Source organism: Miniopterus schreibersii (assembly GCF_964146895.1).
Source record: "Miniopterus schreibersii genome assembly, chromosome: 8".
In the NCBI taxonomy this organism is placed as follows: domain Eukaryota; kingdom Metazoa; phylum Chordata; class Mammalia; order Chiroptera; family Miniopteridae; genus Miniopterus; species Miniopterus schreibersii.
In genome coordinates, this window is record NC_138109.1 from 59,817,128 (window position 1) to 59,838,137 (window position 21,010).

Here is a 21,010-nt window from a genome sequence, read left to right on the forward strand (position 1 = left end):
TGACAATATAAACCAGATTTTGTGGTGTTCCCCCCCCCCCTTTTTTTAAAGCCCCAGTTGTGATTATAAGCAAATACTAAATGAATGCAAATACTAAATGTTTCAGGCGTGGCTTCACAAAACTAGTGGCATTTGCTGTAGGCCTTAAAGGATGAATTAGATATAGAAAGTTGGGGTGGGGGGCCCAGGCAGAGGAAACAGGGTGGCATAAGGCAGAACAGTAAGTAAAAACATCACATGCTCATCTGATGTGCCTAAAAAAGTGGAAACGAGGTAGAAAGCAGTAGACAAAGAGCTAAGATGGGAACACAGGCAGAGGGGGTGTTTTTAGTGGAAGAAGTGGAGGCAATAGTGACAGGTGGTGAGTGACAGTCAAAGGCATGGAGGTGCATGAACTAGTTTAGGAAGAGGCAACTAGAAAGCTTAAAGGGAAGAACTAAGGGAGAGGTGCCGTGGCTTTTCTTTACGGGCTCAGCACAGGAAAAGGAATCAGCAAACAGATGGAAAATCTATCAGAAAGGTACTGAGGTTTGAAGATTCATATTATTTTACTTTACTTTTTTATTTTAAAAATTAACGGATTTTATTTTTTAGAGCAGTTTAAGGTTTACAGAAAAACTGAGTAGAAAGTACAGAGAGTCCTCATATACTCCCTCCCTGCCTCAGTTTCCCCTATTATCAGTATGCATTGGTGTGGTACATGTGTTAGAATTGATAAACCAACATTGATACATTATTATTTACTGAAGCCCATAGTTTACATTAGGGTTCACCCTGGGTTGTACAATTCTCTGGGTTTTATTGTGCTTCCTGATGACCTTCCTCATTTTAGAGATACATCTTGATGAGTTAATTTATCTCTTATTGCTCTTTATGGTGATATTTTATAATTAGTCATACTTAAAAATTTTTTGAAATCAAATAACTTTTTTTGAGAATGTCTTCAATTCTGATTTCATGAAGCTATTTATCATTAGTCTCCAAATTAGGTTCTAGGAAATAAAAAATTCACACATTCACCTAGTCACACTTTGAATATTTTCTACTTCCAATTTAAATATCAACCATGAATGTCACACTTCTTTCTTCTTTTTAAAAGTAGTTGTTTATGGATATATTTGAAACCTAAAAAAAAAGAAGTCATTTTTATGGGAATATGGATACCAAAATATTAATGGTATTTATCTATCCATGGATTATGAGTAATTTTTTATGCTTTATATTTTTTATATTTCTCTGGAGACAACACCAAATTTTGTAATTGGAAACAATGTATCTGTTAGAAACAACTACTGAGTTGTACAATTTTTTTTTTCTTTTGAGAAAATACAGAGGAAAAAATTAATGTTATATTACAATGAAAATATATGTTTTAAAAAAGAATCCCTTTACAGGCATCTTTAGAAATAAAAGGAAAATTAAGGCCAAAGCAAAAGTCATGTCATGGCTTAACGCTTTAGTCCCAAGGATACAAAATCTATTAACTTAAACAGGGAGACTATTGTCCATAAGAGCACCAAATACTCTGAATGGATAGAAGCCTCCAGCTGTAAACTGAAGGACTTTTGTGGTTTAAAAGCAATTGAGGGTTTCTATTCTTTAGGAAACCATTTCTCATGTTACAGCAATTGAGATTGTGAAAATGTATAGAACAGATTATGTTTCACTTTCTTTATTTGCACAGCTTGTTAAAAGTAGGTTAATACTGTGGGAATCCTTATTCCATTCACAACTCTGAATATGTACTTATGGTATTTATACACCTAGAGTTTAATTGATCACTCTGGTCACCATCTGTACGTGGATAGTTTTTACCCTAAGAGCTATTGGTTCTAATGTATTGTTTTGACATTGTATGCTATAGTTGATTCAAACAGAAGTAAATACCAGGTGCCAGGCTTCTCCCCAGGGGGGCCCCCAGCATGGTTGACTGTATTGTGGAGTTTAATTATGATGCTGTACTTAATGGTGAATTAACTATTTGAATTGGGGAAACTTTCATCAAGAGTGTAAAAAAACTACAGGAGGAAGGATGGCTAGAAGGAGAACTATATGGGAGAAGAAAAATGTTTCCTGATAATTTTGTTAAGGAAATTAAGAGAGAGACAGAATCCAAGCCTGACAATTTGCCCATCAAATAGGAAAGGCATGGGAATGTAGCCAGTCTTGTACAACCAACAAGCACCTATGGGTTCCCCGCTAGAGGAGTTCAGCCACAAATGCAAACTAAAAACATTAAGAAGGAGACCAAGAAGCAGCAGTGTAAAGTTCTCTCTGGGCACACTCCACAGAATGATAATAATCTAAAGCTGAAAGTGGGATATATTATTGATATTAATGAAGAGGTAGAGGAGGACTGGAGGAGTGGAACCCTGAACAAGTTGGGACTGTTTCCCTCAAATTTTGTAAAAGCATTAGCAGTAAGAGAGAATGGTGAAACTCATGAAGCCCAGGAGGATTCAGAAACTGTACTGAGCCCACCTTATCTTTCCCTTCTCTGGGGAATGGAAATGAAACGGCACCTGGATCAGTTACATAGCCAAAGAAAACTTGAGGAATTGGATTTGGAGACATTTTTAAAGAAGGCTCCTTTAAAACTTAGGACAAGACTATCCAATGAAAGAGAAACTTAGGACACGAATATCCAGTGAAAGAGAAAAACAAAAACAAAACAAAACAGAAAAGCCCTTACACATACAGCGACTGGGATTTAGAACTCAGAGGTGGAGATAACAAAACAGACCCTGAAGGTAAACTTAAAGCTAAGGAATATTGTAGAATGTTATTCGCCTATGAGGTACTAATGAAGATGAACTTACTTTGAAAGAGGGAGAGATAATCCATGTGATAAGTAAGGAGACTGGAGAAGCTGGCTGGTGGGAAGGTGAAATTCATGGGAAAGAAGTATTTCCAGACAATTTTGCTCTTCAGATAAATGAACTGGAAAGGACTTTCCAAAATCAAAGAGACCACCACCTCCTGCTAAGGGTCCAGCCCCAAGGCTTGAGCTGATATCTGCAGAGAAAAAGTATTTTCCTATAAAGCCTGAAGAAAGAGGTGTGGCTAATTTCTCCACTTTTAGAAAAATAACTTGTCTTTTGTTGTCATTCTAAAGAAAAACATCTCTCCACGCTGAATCATTTGCACTGATATTTAACAAGTGTTCTGTATTTGCTTTGCAATGCTTGACGTTTTCTGGGAGGAAGCAGTTTGTCAAGATCCATAGGAAATTAAGATTTTACTCAAACTGATACCAATTTTCATTCATTACAATGTTAAACCATTTCTTTAGTAAGGATGTTGTACTTGTTCATAGTTATTTCAAAAATTGTTTAAGAAAACTAAGCATAAACAGTTATATTTTTATTATTTTATAGTGTCCCAATTGAAATAAATTTAATTTTTCAAAAAGAAAGAGAGAAAGAAAGAAAGAAAGAAAGAAAGAAGGAAGGAAGGAAGGAAGGAAGGAAGGAAGGAAGGAAGGAAGGAAGGAAGGAAGGAAGGAAGGAAGGAAAGAAAGAAGAAAAGAAAGAAAGAAAGAAAGAAAGAAAGAAAGAAAGAAAGAAAGAAAGAAAGAAAGAAAGAAAGAGAGAAAGAGAGAAAGAGAGAAAGAGAGAAAGAGAGAAAGAGAGAAAGAGAGAAAGAAAGAGAAAGAAAGACCACAACACTTGGGCACTCTCAAACAAAATTCAGCCCAATAATTTTGACATTATTGTGAAATCTAATATACTCCCACACTGAGTTCACTACATAGTCAAAGTGAAAGCTTGGGAAAGTAAGAATGAAATCTGGGTATAAATAATCACCATTCATTTGACAAAATATCTGAAATGAGATGAACTGAGACTAAAGAGTTCAATTTAAGAAAGTTATAGAGACTTAGAGTTCCCCAAATTTATCAGCCATGGCTGTTGACATTTACGGCATGCCTTTCTATTTCTATTCTACTGTTTCTTTTCAATCATGGTACAGTATAACTTGTTTAAAGTTTTTTCAAGGACTAAAGATTCAAAAACAAACTAAACAATTTAAAAGCAAAACTTCTTGGGATTATAGATACAACCTAAAAATATGAGCATAGGATATGGGAAATCTTTATAATTAATACCTTTTTAGAAATTTTAATAGCAGCCAAGGCAAAATGAGTACCAAACAATCAAATTCCAGCCACAAAGGATGTTTGAAACTCATTTTATAAAGTTAGATGTTGGGCACACAATGCAATATACAGGTTATGTATCATAGTAATGTACACAAAATCTATATGATCCTTATTAACCAATGTCACTTCAATAAATTTTATTTTTAAAAGTCTGATCAAAGCTTCTCCATAATCATAACACTTCACCAGCTTAAAATAAAAAAGCAAAGGGAAAGCACATGGATTATTCAAAAGGATTATTATTATTTTTTTAATTTTTAATTTTATTTTTTATCACCATTTATCCCCTCTATGCCCTCCAAGGGGATTATTTTTAGACATAATCAATATTATTTATTTATGTTTTATGTATATTTAAATATCATTATAATTGAAGTTTTATGTTGAGTAGTTTAATCAAAACTTGTCTAAAGCTGGAGAGAGAAAATATCCTGAAAAACTGCTATATTGATTAATTCCTAATCTTACTTTTAACATATACTGACCTGACTCTAATATGATCTGAAACTATTAGGTCAATATTATTATAATTATCTAATTCTAAATGTTCGTATACATACAGCTGGCTCTAATAACCCTTGAATATATCTATAGTTCATCAAGGAATTTTGACCTGTTCTAACAACAACAAAATGAAACAGTGGCATGTTTAATTGTCAAGAAACCCAAAAAGAGAGGGAAGAAGAATTTACATTCTTTGAACACCACTATACGGCAGACATCATGTCAGGCATTTTACAAGGGTTTCTTACTTAATGTTTCCAACATGAGTAATATATTTCACAGATAAAGAAAATGAGACTTAAAGGGGGAAAGTGCCATGTAGATGCCAAACTTATGAGGATAAATTAAAGGAAGATATTAAGCCAGTGAGGTGGGTGAAAACATGTCAGATGAGTTTCAGAACAAATGCAAGGTGACATTTATTTAAAGTGTTTTTAGAGGATAACGGTAAGTCATTATTCATTACTCCTTTACAAGAGTAATCCTCAAACTGTTACAGCCAAAAAACTAATAAAAGATTGGGCATAGCCAAAAATTAAATGGAAAAGTAAATTGAAAACACTGTCCCACCCTTGAACAAACTATGACATATCCATCAGTAAAACATTCTGACAGATGAAATGGACTGACTTGTTTAAAGGAAAGTGACACTTGAAGTTTTTTACACTGAAAATATAGATTCTTCCATCCTCAGATCACTTTTTGTGAAATTCTGGTCTAGACTCCGGAGTATGATGGCATGGACGAACATGCTCACTCATCTCATATCTAGTCATCCATGTGACAAACAGCAGACATTGTACAGATGCTAGAAATCAAAGATGACAGAGTACCTTTTAGACACTTCTAGTCTAGACATCCCTGGGATATAAACATAGACCTGTACCAGGCTCATCTTGTCCCTCTGGGCTTGGAAAAGCAGTTCCTTATGGTTGCATTGGTTTTTCTCCACCCTACCCCAACCCTTGTCCTGGATTATCCTCCCGTCCCTTAGAGGAAGGCTGGTTATGAAAGTTTTATTGTCCCCATTTCTCATTCCCGTTGGCTTGGGATTTATTGGAAAAAAATGTGTAATCTGTGTTGAACCCTAGGATCAAAGTCCCTGTGTCAACTTCCAAACCTGACAGAAATGAAACTGACAAAATCTATCACTGCTCCTAGCCCTTGTTTTTTATGTAGAATAAAATATTTTAATCAGGCCTTAATGCAGACAAGAGAGCACATGAATACAATAAATCTATAGTGCAATTTCTAAAATATTTATTTGATAAAGTATTAATATTTAATAAATATTAGCTCAATTAATGTTAACAAGCTCCTAATAGGAAATATATGGATTTTTAAAAAATGTTTTAGCCTGGCCGGGCATAGCTTAGTGGTTGAGCATCGACCTAGGATACAGGTGATCGGGGTTCAATTCCTGGTCAGGGCACATGCCCCGGTTGTGAGCTTGATCAATGACCCTCTCATCATTGATGTTTCTGTCTCTCTCCCTCTCCTTTCCTCTCTCTGAAATCAATAAAGATATTTTTTTTTTAAAAAAGTGTTATTGCCCAAGCTGGTTTGGCTCAGTGGTTAGAGCATTGGCCTGCCAACTGAACGGTCCCAGGTTCAGTTCTTGCCAAGGGCACGTACCTGGGTTGCAGGCTTGGTCCCCAGTACCTGACAGGCATGTGCGGGAGGCAACCAATCAATGTGTCTCTCTCACGTTGATGTTTCTTCCCTCCTCCCCCTCTCTGAAAAGCAATGGAAAAAATATCCTTGGGTGAGGATTAAAATAATAATAATAACAATAATAATAATAATAAATAAAAATTTAAAAAATAATAAAAATGGAAAACAAATAAAAATTTAAAAAATGTTTTATTGACTTTTAGAGAGAGAGGAAGGAAAAGGAAGAGGGAGAAACATCAATGTGAGAGCGCAACATCAACCAGCTACCTCCTGCAGGCCGACTCCCTGGGATCTAGCCCACAACTGGGTCATGGGCCCTGACCTGGAATCGAACTAGCAACCTCCTGGTGCACAGGAGGACGCCCAACCAACTGAGCCACACCAGCCAGGGCAGAAATGGAGAAACTTTTAAAGAGATTAGATCGGATTTCAGATTAAGATGATCAAATCTATTAGAGGTAACCTTTAAAAATGTTTCAAAAGCAGAAAAGTAGAAGAGAAGCATTTTAAGAGCTAAATTGATGCATGTGCAGGAAGAAGTGTTCTGGCCAAACCTCAGCTGAAGAAACTGCTGATTTCATGGTTGGCTGATTGTGTCTAAGAGAATTTTAGAATGAACTAAAAAGTGAAGTTTAAAGCCAATTGAATATCTTAAAGATCTTGGACACAGGTATGAATCAGCTGGAGGAATGAAAGCTGAAGAATTAGCTTGTAAAGCTTAATAAATAACATTGGTCTAAACTGATTAAATTAAAGTTGCTCTGCAACTGTAGTCTGCCTTCTTTCATATTGTTTGTACCCTAAGATTTCCTTATAGCAGAGCCAAGTAATTTTACCGTCTAGTCAACCAATCGAACATGTTGTGCTGAAAAGTGATAACTGAAAAGGTTTAAGCCTTAGGCAAAATACAGGAAATTTTCCCACATCTCCTTAGTGAAAAATGGACATGTATGAGTAACAACATTCATTTATTTACTCACTCAACAAGTATTTATTGATCATATATGTGATAGGACATTCTTCTAAGCACTTGGTATATCACAATGAACAAAAAGCCTTGACTCTCATAGAGTTTATATTCTAGTGTGGAAGACAAATACAAATGTTTTCAAGTGGTGATAAGTGCTATGAAGCAAAAAAGGGAGCAGAGTAACTGAGGTTCAGTTCATGTAGAGCAGCCAGAGAAGGTCACAACAAATATGAGGTAGATGCGGTATAATATCTAATTTACAGTAGATGAAACTGAGCCTTAGAGCAGCCAACTGTTTCAGTTACCTATTGCTATGTAACAAAACATCTCAAACTTACTGGACTGAAACAACTTATTTGCTCACAATTCCTCAGTTTGGTCAGGGCTTAATGGGACCTGCATCAGCTCCACATGGCACCAGGTGGAGTGGCTTGACTGGAGCTGGAGGGTGTACTTCCAAGGGCTTTAAGTAAGATGGTCGGCAGGCTGGCACTGACTGTCAACTGGAAATTCAGCTGGAACTGTGGGTGAGGGGCCGCGCACATCTTCCACATGGTCTGTCCAGATAACAAGTTTGGGTTTCTCACAGCATGGTGATCTCACAGCACTTAGATTTCTTAAATGGCCACTGGTTACCCTACAGCACAAACGTGGGAGGTGCCAGGCCTTTTTAATACCTGGGCTCAGAAGTCCCAGAAGGTTGCTTTTGCCACATTCTCTTAGTTAAAGGTCATGGAGCCAGCTCAGATCCAAGCGGAGGGACTACACTGGGGCATGTATACAGCAGGCATGGTTCATTGGGGATCACTAATGTAATTGACTACCACAGTCTGCCCTTTGGCCTCTAATGATTTACGTTCCTCCTACATGCAAAATTATACCTACATATCTCAATACCTCCAAAAATCTGATTCTATTTTTACATTGGTTCAAAATTGTACCTACATACCTGAGAATCCTACCACGTGGTGCTTAGGCCAGAATTACTGCTTCTCCTTGATTTCTCCCACTTTCTCCTCCTGTTTCAATTCAGCAACCTATAGCGTTGACTTTACTGTGTAAACATCCCCCTAATCCCAACCCTAATCCTAATTCGTCTCCTTCCTTTTTTTTTTTTTTGACTCTCACTCAAGGATATTTTTCCATTGCTTTTCAGAGAGAATGGAAGGGGGGGGGAGAGAGAGAGAGAGAGAAACATCGATGTGAGCGAGACAGCGATCGGCTGCTTCCCGCGTGCACCTGACTAGAGCTGGGGATCGAGCCTGCCACCGAGGTACGTGCCCTTGGTGGGAATTGAACCCAGGACCCTTCAGTCTGCAGGTTGACGCTCTAACCACCAAGCCAAACTGGCTAGGGCTCCTTCCTTCTTTTTCCACCTCAAGTCTAAGGTACCATAATGTCTACCTGGGCTACTGTAAAAACTGCCAACTGGTCCCTATCATTCTCTCTTGCTCTTCCTCTAATTCAGAGATGCTCAACTAGGCATGATGTTGCCCCTTGGGACATTTGGCAATGTCTAGAGACTTTAGCTGTCTCAACACAGAGGGTGTGTACTATCTCTAATGTGGAGATGTCAGGGAAGCTGATAAACATCCTACAATGTACAGGACAGTCTCCCACAACAAAGAATTACTCATTGCAAAAAAGTCAATAGTGCTGAGGTTGAGAGACCCTGTCATCTTTTTTCTACCAAGTAACCAGAGAGTTCTTTTCCAAATGCATTCATGTCAATACCCTGCTTAAAATCCTTCAAGGTCTTCCTACTGATTTTTAGGTTAAGAATGTGAGCTTTTTAATGGCCCATAGGGTCCTCTCTAGTGTAACCCCTAACTCTCCACTCTGCTTTCTGTGCTCCAGCCACACAGGCCTTCCTTCCGTTGTATACACATCGCACCTCACGACAGGACCTTGCTTACCTTGGTCAGTAAGGCTCTTCCTCCTAACAACCCCACCTCGCCCCAACTCTGACTCTAACAGAGGAACAGTGTGGGTTGGTGGGGAGCAGGCAGCTGGGTGAGATCCACAGGCTCCATGTTGATGGTTCAGGAGTGTTGAGTAAAGCCACTAAATATAGCTCTCTGCTGTCATTCACTATGTACTTTTTTTTCAAAGGCATCATGGAACCCAGTGGGGAGGGGCAGCTGAATAGCTTTGCTGCCCTGAGAATCGGGGGCTGGGCAGCACAGGCCCTCATGGCACCAGGGCTTCTGGAGCTCCCTAAGTGGGACTATAGCGATACCATCAAAAGCAGAAATTCCCCAGGTCTCAGTAAACACCACCTGGTCTTCCAACCATAAGCCTGGCTGCCTTAAGAGGAAGAATAACCCTTAACTTGACTGTTGAGGACTTTACCTCGGGGGAAGAGAGGAGCCTGTGGCTGTCTGCACCCCCTGGCTGGATGAGCTCAGGTGGCCCCTGCTCTGTCATGCAGCTAGTGGGGATGTTCACATTCAGAGTCCTGTTTGGTGATGGGGCTCTGGCATCCTTAATGTGATCATAACAGCCTGCAGCAAGGGGAGATAAAGGTCTGTAGCCTACTCTTGGCTGTGCCTTGTGGCTCCTCCTTGGCAGACATATTCAGTCAAAAATAAAAGGGATTGAATCCCTGTATTGTGAAAAAACAAGCAAACAAAACCACACTACTAGTTAACTCCCATTCATCTTTGATATCAGAGTTCTAATATCTCTCCCTTAGAGAAGAATTCCCTAACCCTCCAGACTAGGAATAAGCTCTCATAGCCTTATGAAGCTTTCATTCACAGCTCTGTATAATTATGTACTTATTTGTGTTACTTGATTTCATTAGCTTGAACACTCCTACACACTACATTGTAAGTGCCAAGAAGGCCAGTAATTCCTAGTGCAATGCTGACATATAATGGACGTTCAATAATATTTTTATTAACAGACTTATAAAGTCCAACTTATCAATTTTTTAAGTCATAGAGCATGACTGCATGCATCTAAAAATGAATTGCCAACCCCAAGTCATATAGATTTTCTCCTGTGTTATCTTCTGGAGGTTTTACATTCTACATTTTTGTTTACACTCAATATTATTTGTTAAAATTTCATGAAGGCTAATGGTAATAGAAATGGAAGGGATGAATTTGGGTGGGAAGAAAATTACTGGCCATAGATTTTGAAAGCATCAGCATAACTATAACAATTAAAGGCTGTTGGGAACTCATCCAAAAAACTAAGTTGTCAGTTAAGACATAGTTGAGGCAGAGAGCTGATCAGAAGGGCATGATTCAGGGTAAACCAAGGGCAAATAGGTCAGAAGAGAGACACAAGGATCTGGTTCACTGATCAGAATTTCAGAAAAGGCAGTCCAGTACCCTGGAGAGCTCCCCAAAGAGCCCATGTTTTGAGAGCCTGGAAGCTTTCAAATGCCCCTACCTAACAGCATCTAAATTTTCTCATGGGTCACTGGACCAGAAACTTATATCACTATACTGAATGAGTTTTAAATAACTTTTAAAATATTACAAGAATAGAAAAATTAGGAAACAGAGGAACACAAAGCAGAAAAAAAACTTACCGCATAGAGATAATCATTAACTACATTCATTATTAACTGATGGCAATGGTGAAACAAGATCCATAAACAGACCCTATTTACTTATATTCCTATTTTCCTTTGTCAGCAGTCCTTCAATTACTCCAGTTTAATGTGCAGACTTTGTGAAACTAAATGTTAATACTTAAGATTATGTAATTAAATATATTCTGCTTCAGTTATAATTACTATTTATAACAAGCCCTTCTGGCTGACATGGGAGAGCCAGGAAAGAACACTAGTAAAGCAAACTGGATTGGAGCACCAAGGCTTGGTTAGGTGTGTAGTCTTCCATTTAACAGCAGCCCTCTCCTTTCCTGAGCTCCAGATGCAATTCTAGCTGCCTACTAGACACATACATTTTAATATTTCATAGGCACCTTAAACTCAACTTGTTCAGAACTTATTAGTCTCTCACTAAAATTGTTGCACATCTTTTTTCTATGTTGGCTCATTTCAACACAAGCCACCTCTAATCTTTGTTAAAATAAAGCAGGGAAGAAAGAAAGGAAAGAGGGAAGAAGAAATAAAGAAACACAGGCATCGTCTCTCATCTCACTAAAGCCGTGAACCTCAAAGATTATCCTTAAGTCATTTTGCTCTTCCACATCTCTCTTCCAAAGACTGCTAAGTTTTGTTGCTATCTCCTTCTGTCTCTGGAGTCTCTCTTTCCTCTTTGTTCAGGCGTTCACCCACTTTTCACCTGGACAGTTGCAGTGGCCTCTTAATTTGCAGTTTTTCCTTTCTTGAATTTAATTTCCACACCACTGCAAGAGAGATATTTCTAAAGGTTGGGTTTATTTGAAAGCCTCTGAAGGTTCTATTTCTATATAGGGGTTAAAGAGTAGTCTCCAGAGTCAAACAAAATTGAATTTAAATGTGCACTTATTGTTGTGTGACCCTGGACAATCTGTTATCTTCTCTTTATCTCAGTCACTCTGTAACACAGGAATAATTTCCTCTTCATAAGGTTGTTGGGAAGATTAAAGAAAATAACATATGTAAAGTACTTTTCACACAGCTTGGCAGAGGGCAAACACTCAATGAATGTTATTACTGTGATGATGATGATGATGATGATGGAAGTTCAAACCTCACCTCATGTTAGTGGATTCAAAGTATTTTGGCAGTCCAGAATAGCAACCCCTTCTTTGGGGAAACACCTTCCCTCCAACTCCAATGTGCTGCTTGTGGTGGCAGCTAATAAAAGACTCCATTTTTTTGGCTACAGGGTTGAGCATTTATCCAATTTTTAAAAAATCCTCACCTGAGGATAAGTTTCCATTGATTTTTAGAGAGAGAAGAAAGGAAGAGAGGGAGAAAGAGAGAAAGAGGGAGAGGAAGAGACGCTTTGATGTGAGAGAGAAAGATCGAGTGGTTGCCTCCCCTATGCCCCCCAACTGGGGATCAAACCCGCAACCTAGGTATGTGCCCTGACCGGGAATCGAACCCAGAGCCTTTTGGTGTACGGGACAATGCTCCAACCAACCCAGCCACTCAGCCAGGGCACAATGATCCAATTTTTTGTTGAACATAATGTGTCTCTCATCTTGCTTGTAACATCTAGTCTAGGTTGGGCATGTGACCCAAGCATAGCCCATCAGAATATTTCCCTGGGATTTATTTATTTAGGCTAGAACTCTAAGGTTGGGGAGTGGGGATGAGGGAAGGAGGTAGAGGAGAAAAATTCCCTTTTCTTAACTACTGGTTCTAATAGTAAAATGTAATTTTGCTGAAAGTCATGTTTCCCACTAAATAAATAAGGCCATATGCAGGAGAGAATGGAAACACGGTTCAGACAGAGCAGCAATGAGAGAGAGAGAGATGGATGGAGGATCCTGATATTTTCCTAGTCCCTATTTCCAGGCAACACCAAGGTAAGGGTTTCTGCCCTTCCAAGGCTTGTTTAGGTTGCAATCATGACCTCTGTAATAAAAAAAGTCTTGACCAATACCACTTGTCATAGGAGGTTTCTCACTGTAAGATGCAATCATTTTTCTGTGCTTTTTAAAATCCTTCATCCTGGGCTCTTTTTTTCTTATTCCTAAGATACATCATCCCCCCCACTCAAAAAAAGATACATCACACCCTTTCACACTTCTGTACATTTGTATTGTATCTTTGTTACTTGTTAATGTCACTGTCTGCAGACTCTAAGCCCACCAGCCCACTTTGTGGAGGTGGCTTATTAATGCTTGTATCCTGTGCTGACAGTGTGTATGGCACAGTTCTTCACATATAGAAGAACATATATAACATTGTTAAATAAATATCCATTTTAAAATTTATTTATGTAAGGGCTACTTTGTGGTCCAGGTATGTTTCCAGGAATAGAGATATAAAGAAGAGTAATGCCCTCCTACCTTCAAGGGGCTTACAGTTAAATCGAGGGCGTAAGACATGTAATAACTGCTATGAGAAAAATAAAGCACTTTTACACATATGATTTATCTGTATGATAAAACTTTAATGTTGATATACTTATCCTTCCCATTGAGCCCACAATGCTCAGGCTGTGAGATTTTAGGAAACTTGCCCCAAATCACTCAGTTAATAGAGACAGAGGCTGGCCAGCAACTGAGATCCTCTGTTTCCCGGGGTTCCTGCTTCTGTGACTCTGCCTCTCTTAGTCTACATCTTTGAATGCTTGGTGGACAGATTAGCTGTGTGAAGCAGATAAGAGAGTTTGTCTTTCTTAGAGTTGGCTAATTCATTTTCTCTCTGTCTCTCTGTCTCTGTCTCTGTCTCTGTCTCTGTCTCTGTCTCTGTCTCTCCCCTACACCCACTGCATTTTGGTGATTCAATCTTCCAAAGCTTATGCCATAATAGGGTATGTGGAGATGAAAATTGAAAGCTAGCCCTTATGATTTTTAGTTGAGTGATCAGTTTTGAATGCACACACACTTTTCATTCACTCACCTTAAATTTTTGACTGCTAAGGCAGCACAAATATTACTTGATGGTAGCATGTACAAATTTTTCTGGGGTTGCCCTAGGGAGATGATCTGACAAGACTGAGGAAGGTGCATTGCTGCAGAATCCAAGTTCTGGGGAAGCTGTGCACATCGCAGGAGGCTGCTGCGAATGTGCTTTGGAACCAAGAAGTAAAACCACTTTATAATACATGGTCTCTGCACTGACAAAGCTTAACATTCTGCCAGCTGGTGGGGAAAAAAAAAAAAAAATTTAAGGGCACATATCCATTTTCACAAAGCAAGTAATGAAGGGTAGATTTGGAAATAATAGGCAATAAATTGATAATGGACACACTATATTTTAAGGTGTGTTATACAAAGAGTCCAAATTTAGTATATATATTTTTTGCAACAAATAACCAGGTTTAAAAGCAGTGTTCATGTTATATATGTATGCTTAAGCTTTGGATAAAAAGGAATTTTAACAAATCCTTTTGATTTATTATGGACATTCTTTTTTTAATGTTTTAGATCTGTTTTAAAAAAACATTCTTTTTTTAATGTTTCAGGTCTATTTCCCTCTTCAGACCAATGAAAGCAAACTCTATAAGGGCACAGAATGTCTTCCTTTGATCTCTCTGACTTCTGACTATTTGCATTTCTATCTCTGCACGGTGAACATTAAAGTTCTTCTAGCCCTGCCTTAGCCGGTTTCACTCAGTGGTTAGAGTGTCGGCCTGTGGACTGAAGGGTCCCAGGTTCGATTCCAGCCAAGGGCATGAACGTCTGGCCCCTGGGCCAAGTGCCAAGTGGGGGAGGCAACCAATCGATGTGTCTCTCTCACATGGATGCTTTTCACTCTCTCCCTTCTGCTATCTCTGAAAAGCAATGGAAAATATCCTTGGATGAGAAAAAAAAAAAAAAGATCTTCTAGCCTTTTTGCACAAGAGAGTAGTAACTAATCATTGAGAACTTGTAGGTTTATAAATAATATTTTGTGGTATTCCCTGTGACTTTTCAATGATAAAATTTGAGAATTACCTAATGTTTTTAATCCTCACTGGAGGATATGTTCACTTATTTTACAGAGAGGGAAGGAAGAGACAGAGAGAGAAATATCGATTGGAGAGAGAAACATCAATCATACAGGTTGTCTCCTGTACTAATCCCTACTGGGGACTGACCCAGCAACCTAGGTATGTGCCCTGACCGGGGATAGAACCCAACATCTTTTGGTGCACAGGACAAATGATTCAACCAACCAAGCCACCCTGCCTGGGCAAGAATCACCTAATGTTTTGAATGTTCTGCTCAAACCTTCATATCTGTCATTTTTGCTTCTGATTATGGAAGAGAGTTCAATGGAATTTCTGATTTCTGTTATATATTAACATATCTAGATTATATCAGTTGGAGTAGACTAAAATATGCTGGGTGGCAGACAACTCCAAATTGCAGTGGTTTAACACAACAAAAGTTTATTTCTCTGATTGAATATTCACATGCCAAAAGATGAATATAGACCCATATCTCACAGTGCACCTCAAAATGAATTCAAAGTGGATTATACACTCAAATGTAAGAGCTAAACCTATAAAACTTTTAGAAGAAAACATAATAGAAAATCTCTGTGATCTTGAGTCAAGCCAAGAGTTCTTAGATATAAGATCAAAAGCATATGGTATAAAAAAACAAATTGGATTTAATCAAAATTAAAAAACTTTTGTGCTTCAAAAGACACCATTAAGAAAATGAAAAGACTGGGAGAAAAATATTTGCAAATCGTGTATCTGATAAAGGACTTTTATCCAAGATATATAAAGATCTCTTATAGCCCAGTGGTGTGGCTCAGTGGTCATTCAACCCATGAACCAAGAGGTCATAGGTTTGATTTCTAGTCAGGGCACATGCCCAGGTTTCAGGCTCCATCCCCAGTGCAGGGTGTGCAGGAGGCAGCCGATCGATGATATTCTTCCTCATTGATGTTTCTATCTCTCTATCCATCCCTCTCCCTTCCTCTCTCTCTAAAAAATTAATAATAACATATTTTTTAAAAAATCTCTTATAACTTGATAATATGCCAAACAGCCCAGTTAAAAAAATGGATAAAAGATTTTAATATATGTTTTACCAAAGAAGATCTAATAAGCACATGAAAAAAATGCTCAACATCATTAGCCATTAGGGAAATATATATTGAAACCACAATCAAAAACCATTTCTCTCCCATGGGAATAAGTAAAATAAAAAAGGTAGACAATAACAAGTATTGGTGAGGATGTAGAGAAATAAGAACCCTTACACATTGCTCACATTTTGGAAAAAAGTTCAGCGGTATCCTAAAAAGTTAATCATAAACTTACTACACAATGCAGCAATCCACTTCTAGGAATCTACCCAAGAAAATAAAAACAAAAATGTACACAAAGACTTGTACACAAATGTTCGTAGCAGCATTATTTAAAATAGCCCCCAAATTGGAAACAATCCAAATATGCATCAATTGGTGAACTGATAAACAAAGTATGGTATATTCATACAATGGAGTACTATTCAGCAATAAAAAGGAAAGACCTGACACATGGTACAACATGGATGAATCTCAAAAACACTGTTGGGTGAAAGCAGCCAACCATAAGACTATATATTGTATGAGTCCATTTATATGAAATGGCCAGAAAAGGCAAATCTATAGAAACAGAGAGCAGATTGCCTGGGGTTGGGAGTGGGAACAGAATTGACTAAAAATGGGCATAATGACTATTTTTGGGGTGGTGGAAATGTTCTAAAATTGGATTGTGGTGATAGTTGCACAACTCTAGTCTCTGATTATTGTCATTTAGGGACCCAAAGTGACAGATGTTCTATAGTAACACATGCTTCCATGACCACAACAGCAGAGGTGAGGGGACTGTGCCTTTGCCACTTAAAGATTTTCCTAGGAAGTGATATCACTTTCCCTCCCATGTTATTGGTAAAAGCAAGTTTCATGGCTATGCTTAAGAGTGCAAGAGAGTGCAGTTTTACCATGTGTCTGGAAGAGAAGAAAAGCAGAATTTTTGTCAACCCTAATGACTCTCAGAAATAAATAGCAACAATAATAAAGGGCAGAGTTTACTCTGACTGTTCCTTTGCTTTGTACTTCTGAGGGACTTGACATTTGTTCCTTCTTCAAGTCTTAATGCTTTGCATGCTGCTTAGTTAGAAATTTCTGACACTATAGTAACAGGTATTCTTTGTATATTACTGAGACTCCCTCAGTGCCCTTGATCCCTGGAGCACCTGGTTTCTTTAAATGAAATGATCGCACTTTTGCAGTCATACATTTACACATAAAAAGCAGCTTTTAAAAAAATAGCAATTGCCCTGTCCAGTGTTGCTCAGTGGTTAGAGCACACTGAAGGATTGCCAGTTGGATTCCCAGTCAAGGGCATGTACCTGGGTTGCAGGTTCGATCTCTCGCCCCTGTCTGGACGTGTGTGGGAGACAACCAATTGGTGTCTCTCTCACATCGATGTTTCTCTCTCTCTCCTCCTCCCTCCCTCTCTCCTTCCCTCTCTCCCTCCCTTCCACTCTCTCTAAAAATCAATGGGAAAAATATCCTCAGGTGAGGATTAACAAAATAATTAATTAATTAATTAATTAATTAATTAATTAAAAAATAGAGATCCCTAACCTCGCTAATGTCTAAGGGATTAGAATACTTTTGTGTGGCTAATGGGGACAAAATTATACCAGAAATGGAAATTATAGGAAGGCAGGTTGTACACCTATAGAAGGGAGAATTTTCTAATTATTAAGCAATTCTGAAATTAAAACGACCGCCTCTAAGGTACTGAATCACTGAAGATGTTGAAGTTGATGCTTGATGACCACTTGAGAGAAACATGGAGAACTTAGACCAAATGTTCTCCAAAACTGATATTCTATCATTAGGATTAGTTGCACAGCAAATATACCTGTATGTAACATCTTTATCTATTTTTGGACTGCGTCAAAACTCTCCTCAACCAAAAATGTGAAGGGTTTGAAGGCGAATTTATGAAAAACTATGTCAAAATATAATTCAGAGAAAGCGAAACTTGCAAAGGAGCAAAGAGGTTGACGCTGTAGTAAGAAGACAGACTTAAAATCTAATTAGGATTATTAGTCGGGAGAAGCAAAGAGTGGAAGGGTACGACTAAAATATTTAATGGTGTGGATAAAATGAATGTTTATTTGCTAAATCCTGAGATCCGAGGCTGAGGGAATCCCTTTTGAAATATGAGCAAAGTGACTTCAGGCCACAAGAGGTATTTCTGCAGGGGGAGAGAGAGAGAAAAAGCATGGTATTAATTATCCTCGTGATGTAATATGAGACGAAAGCATAAAATAATTTATAAAATATTTTGACAAATTTATAAACAAAGGTATCACAGGTGGCTGCTAAGAGGAGCTGGGCTGCATCTAAGTCAGAGAGACAAGCGTCCACTCTGTCACTTTTGGGACCCCTGTCCGCAGCGGTATATCGGCAGGTCTGCCCTAGTATGAAAAAGTTTGTATTCTTAAAATAAACCACTTTGCACGGGATTCATTATTCTCAGATTTCATCACAATTAAGGAAGACTGCAAAGCAGATAAAACAGAAAAACCTTTCATGGTAAAGGGGAAAAAAACATCCGAAAATTTTCTACATAAACAGCTCCCGATTAGAAGGCATTTGGGGCTGGGCAATAATCGCAGAACAAAATTTAATTGTGACATCCCGGGTCTTCTGCCCGCTGAAGGCAATTCGGACAGCAGGCCTCGGGGTGGAGACAGAAGAAATGTACTTTATCTAAGGTTTTCTCCACGGAAAGGAAATCAGCACGGCAAGATGTGGCGAGCACCGTCCCATTTCTCAGGAGAACAAGCAGCAGACGCGACAGAGCTCGCCGCCGCAGGACAAGCCGCACAGCCACCGCCGCCGGCCGGCAGCGCAGCGCTCACTATTGTGTTAGCCCCGGCGGCGGAAGGACTCGGTCCCACCGCTACATTAAAGAGTCCTTCTTTGTTCAGCGCCGGCCGCAGACGCAGGGCGCGGTGTTCTTCCGCGCTCGCGGCGCAGTCCCCGCCTCCTCGCGGCTCTGGAGAGCTGCCATTCGGCCCCGGAGACGCTCCGCGCTCCCAGAATGCACCGGCAGTCCGCGGGAAACCAAAATGGCGAAGGGCTGTAGCGAAGTGGGCTGTGTTTAAGGCCGGTGGAAGAGCGCTCACTCTGACCCCCCCGTCCCTCGTCCTCACAACCTCGGTTTGTGCGTGTGCTTGTGCGGGGTGCCCGGTGGGGCGGGTGCCCAGTAAAGTGCTCGGACTCGCAGGGGAAGCGCCCACGGGGACGTGATTGGTTGTTTTTTCCTGTATGAAGCTGTTGGCACCACAGAAGTGACCGAATGAGGTGAGAGACCTTGGCCTGGGAACCGGGCTCTTCCGCAGGAGATTGGTGGCGGGGGGAGTGGGGAGAGAAGAAAGGAAGCAAGTATAAAAGGGAAAGATGGAGGATCGAGGTGGGGGTGGCGGCTGCAGTATGTGTGGGTGCCTTGCATTCATGTGTATGATGAAAAGAATGGATGGAAAGGGAGTAGTCAGTTGGGTGTTGGAGAAAATAAGAGACTAAGCCAGGGAGCTGGGCGTTAGGGAAGTCGGTTGGGGGAACTAGATGAAACGTTGAGACGGGGAAATAGTATTTGGAGGGGCAGGAAGGAACCTGGGGGCGGGAGACGGTTGGAGGGGCAGGATGAACCTGGTGATGAAGGGGTGGGGAGCTGAGGGGAGGAGTCGTTAGGACATACGGACTGAGGGACATGTGGGGTGCAAAGTGAAGGGGCTGCCTTGGGACCTTAGGGGGCGCAAAGAGAAGTAGCAGATTAGGACGGGGGGGTTGGTGGAATCTGAGTATGGGGGTATAGTAGAATGGCAGGATGGATACGAGAAGAGGGGGGCACTAAGTGGAGCCTGGGAGCAAACCCTGAAAGCTTTACAGGGAAGAAGTGGAAGTGTGAGACGGGGAAGAAGCACCTTACATTTGGACGACGTCAAAAATCTGAGACAGTTCTGTTTAATTAAATCTAACTCATAACTCAGGTGTAGATTTGTATTATTGATTCATTTTTACAGCTGAGGTAATTACGGTTTAAGGGATTTTAACTAATTTGCCAAGGTTTCTTAACATATTTTGGTAGTGCCACAACTCTTAACTCTGTGTGTTTTACAATCTGGCGTCCTTGGTTGCTAGAATATTTCTTTGGAAGCAACTAGAGGGAACAGATGGATTTATCGGGGTGATTTGACGAACAGTGAGGGTTCGTGAACAATGGGTAAAAGGATATGGAATGTTATTCTGTTCTTTAAAGCACTTTAATTAAAGATAGAACCCATTTACTAATTCATTTCAGATATGAAAACGTAGGTAGGCGTGTGTATAACTTAAAGCATGTGAGGTCAGTACAGAACTAGAAATATGTAAATAGTGCCTGATTTAACTTGACTCCAGATGCTCCGGTAGTAGTAACTTTCTCCTTCAGATTGATTCCATGTGACCCTCCTGTATACCTTGCCTACAGGCTGGTTTCAATTTCCATGTTTTCATTCTCTCTTGAGAATTCCTTTTTTAGCAGTGGATTGCAAAGACAGTGAACTTAAAAGTATTTAATGTGGATAAAGTAAATACTTAAATTCTTAAATGACGTTTTTAAAGGTTTGAAATGCTTTGAATGGAGTCATTTTGACTTAAAGTTTTAGGTGCCCAGTAGTTTTGGCAAGGAAAGAGTTTTGATTTTAAATTTCTTAACATAGAGCATTCTGTTGTTGATATTTGGAATGTTATTCACACTCCAAGCATTTGCATTGATAGCTTGAGAAGGGGATGCAAGGAGAAATTTTTTTTTTAGGTTCCTAAATTTTAAAAAAATGTATAATTCACATTTTAAATTTGCACACCTTCAGTTTTTTTTAAGGTACTAAAAATATTCTAAAATATTTGAATTAAGAGTGCACCTGTTTCCTCATGCTGGGTATCATGTTAATGGCATTAACGGAAATCTATACCTATTAGGATGAAAGCTCACACAATTTTTGAACTAGGAGTGTAGAAATGATCTGGTTAAACTTTTTTCCTACATGAAACAAAATATATTTAGTAATACTTTTTAAGTATGCCTGTTGCCTCAGAGCTCAGTTTGGAAAGGGATTTTATTCTGAGTATTTTG

At 39.2% G+C, this 21,010-nt stretch overlaps 1 protein-coding gene and 1 pseudogene across 5 annotated transcripts in view; both read left to right on the top strand.

Annotated features, from left to right (window-relative positions):
- The first annotated feature begins 1,922 nt into the window (after positions 1–1,922).
- LOC308560958 (CD2-associated protein pseudogene) lies at positions 1,923–19,146 on the top strand (annotated as a pseudogene). Its single transcript has 2 exons — positions 1,923–3,057; positions 18,371–19,146. The product of its transcript is annotated as a CD2-associated protein pseudogene (transcript).
- MTF2 (metal response element binding transcription factor 2) overlaps positions 18,924–21,010 on the top strand; it is a 51,345-nt gene continuing 49,258 nt past the window's right edge. For all 4 annotated transcript variants that reach the window (XR_013999444.1, XM_081145889.1, XM_081145890.1 and 1 more), the window contains exon 1: positions 18,924–19,200. Coding sequence is in view for 2 of the 4 variants with exons in the window: in XM_081145889.1 (XP_081002015.1) it covers positions 19,196–19,200 (5 nt within the window). In the remaining 2 variants the exon portion in view is untranslated. The remainder of the gene's footprint in view (positions 19,201–21,010) is intronic.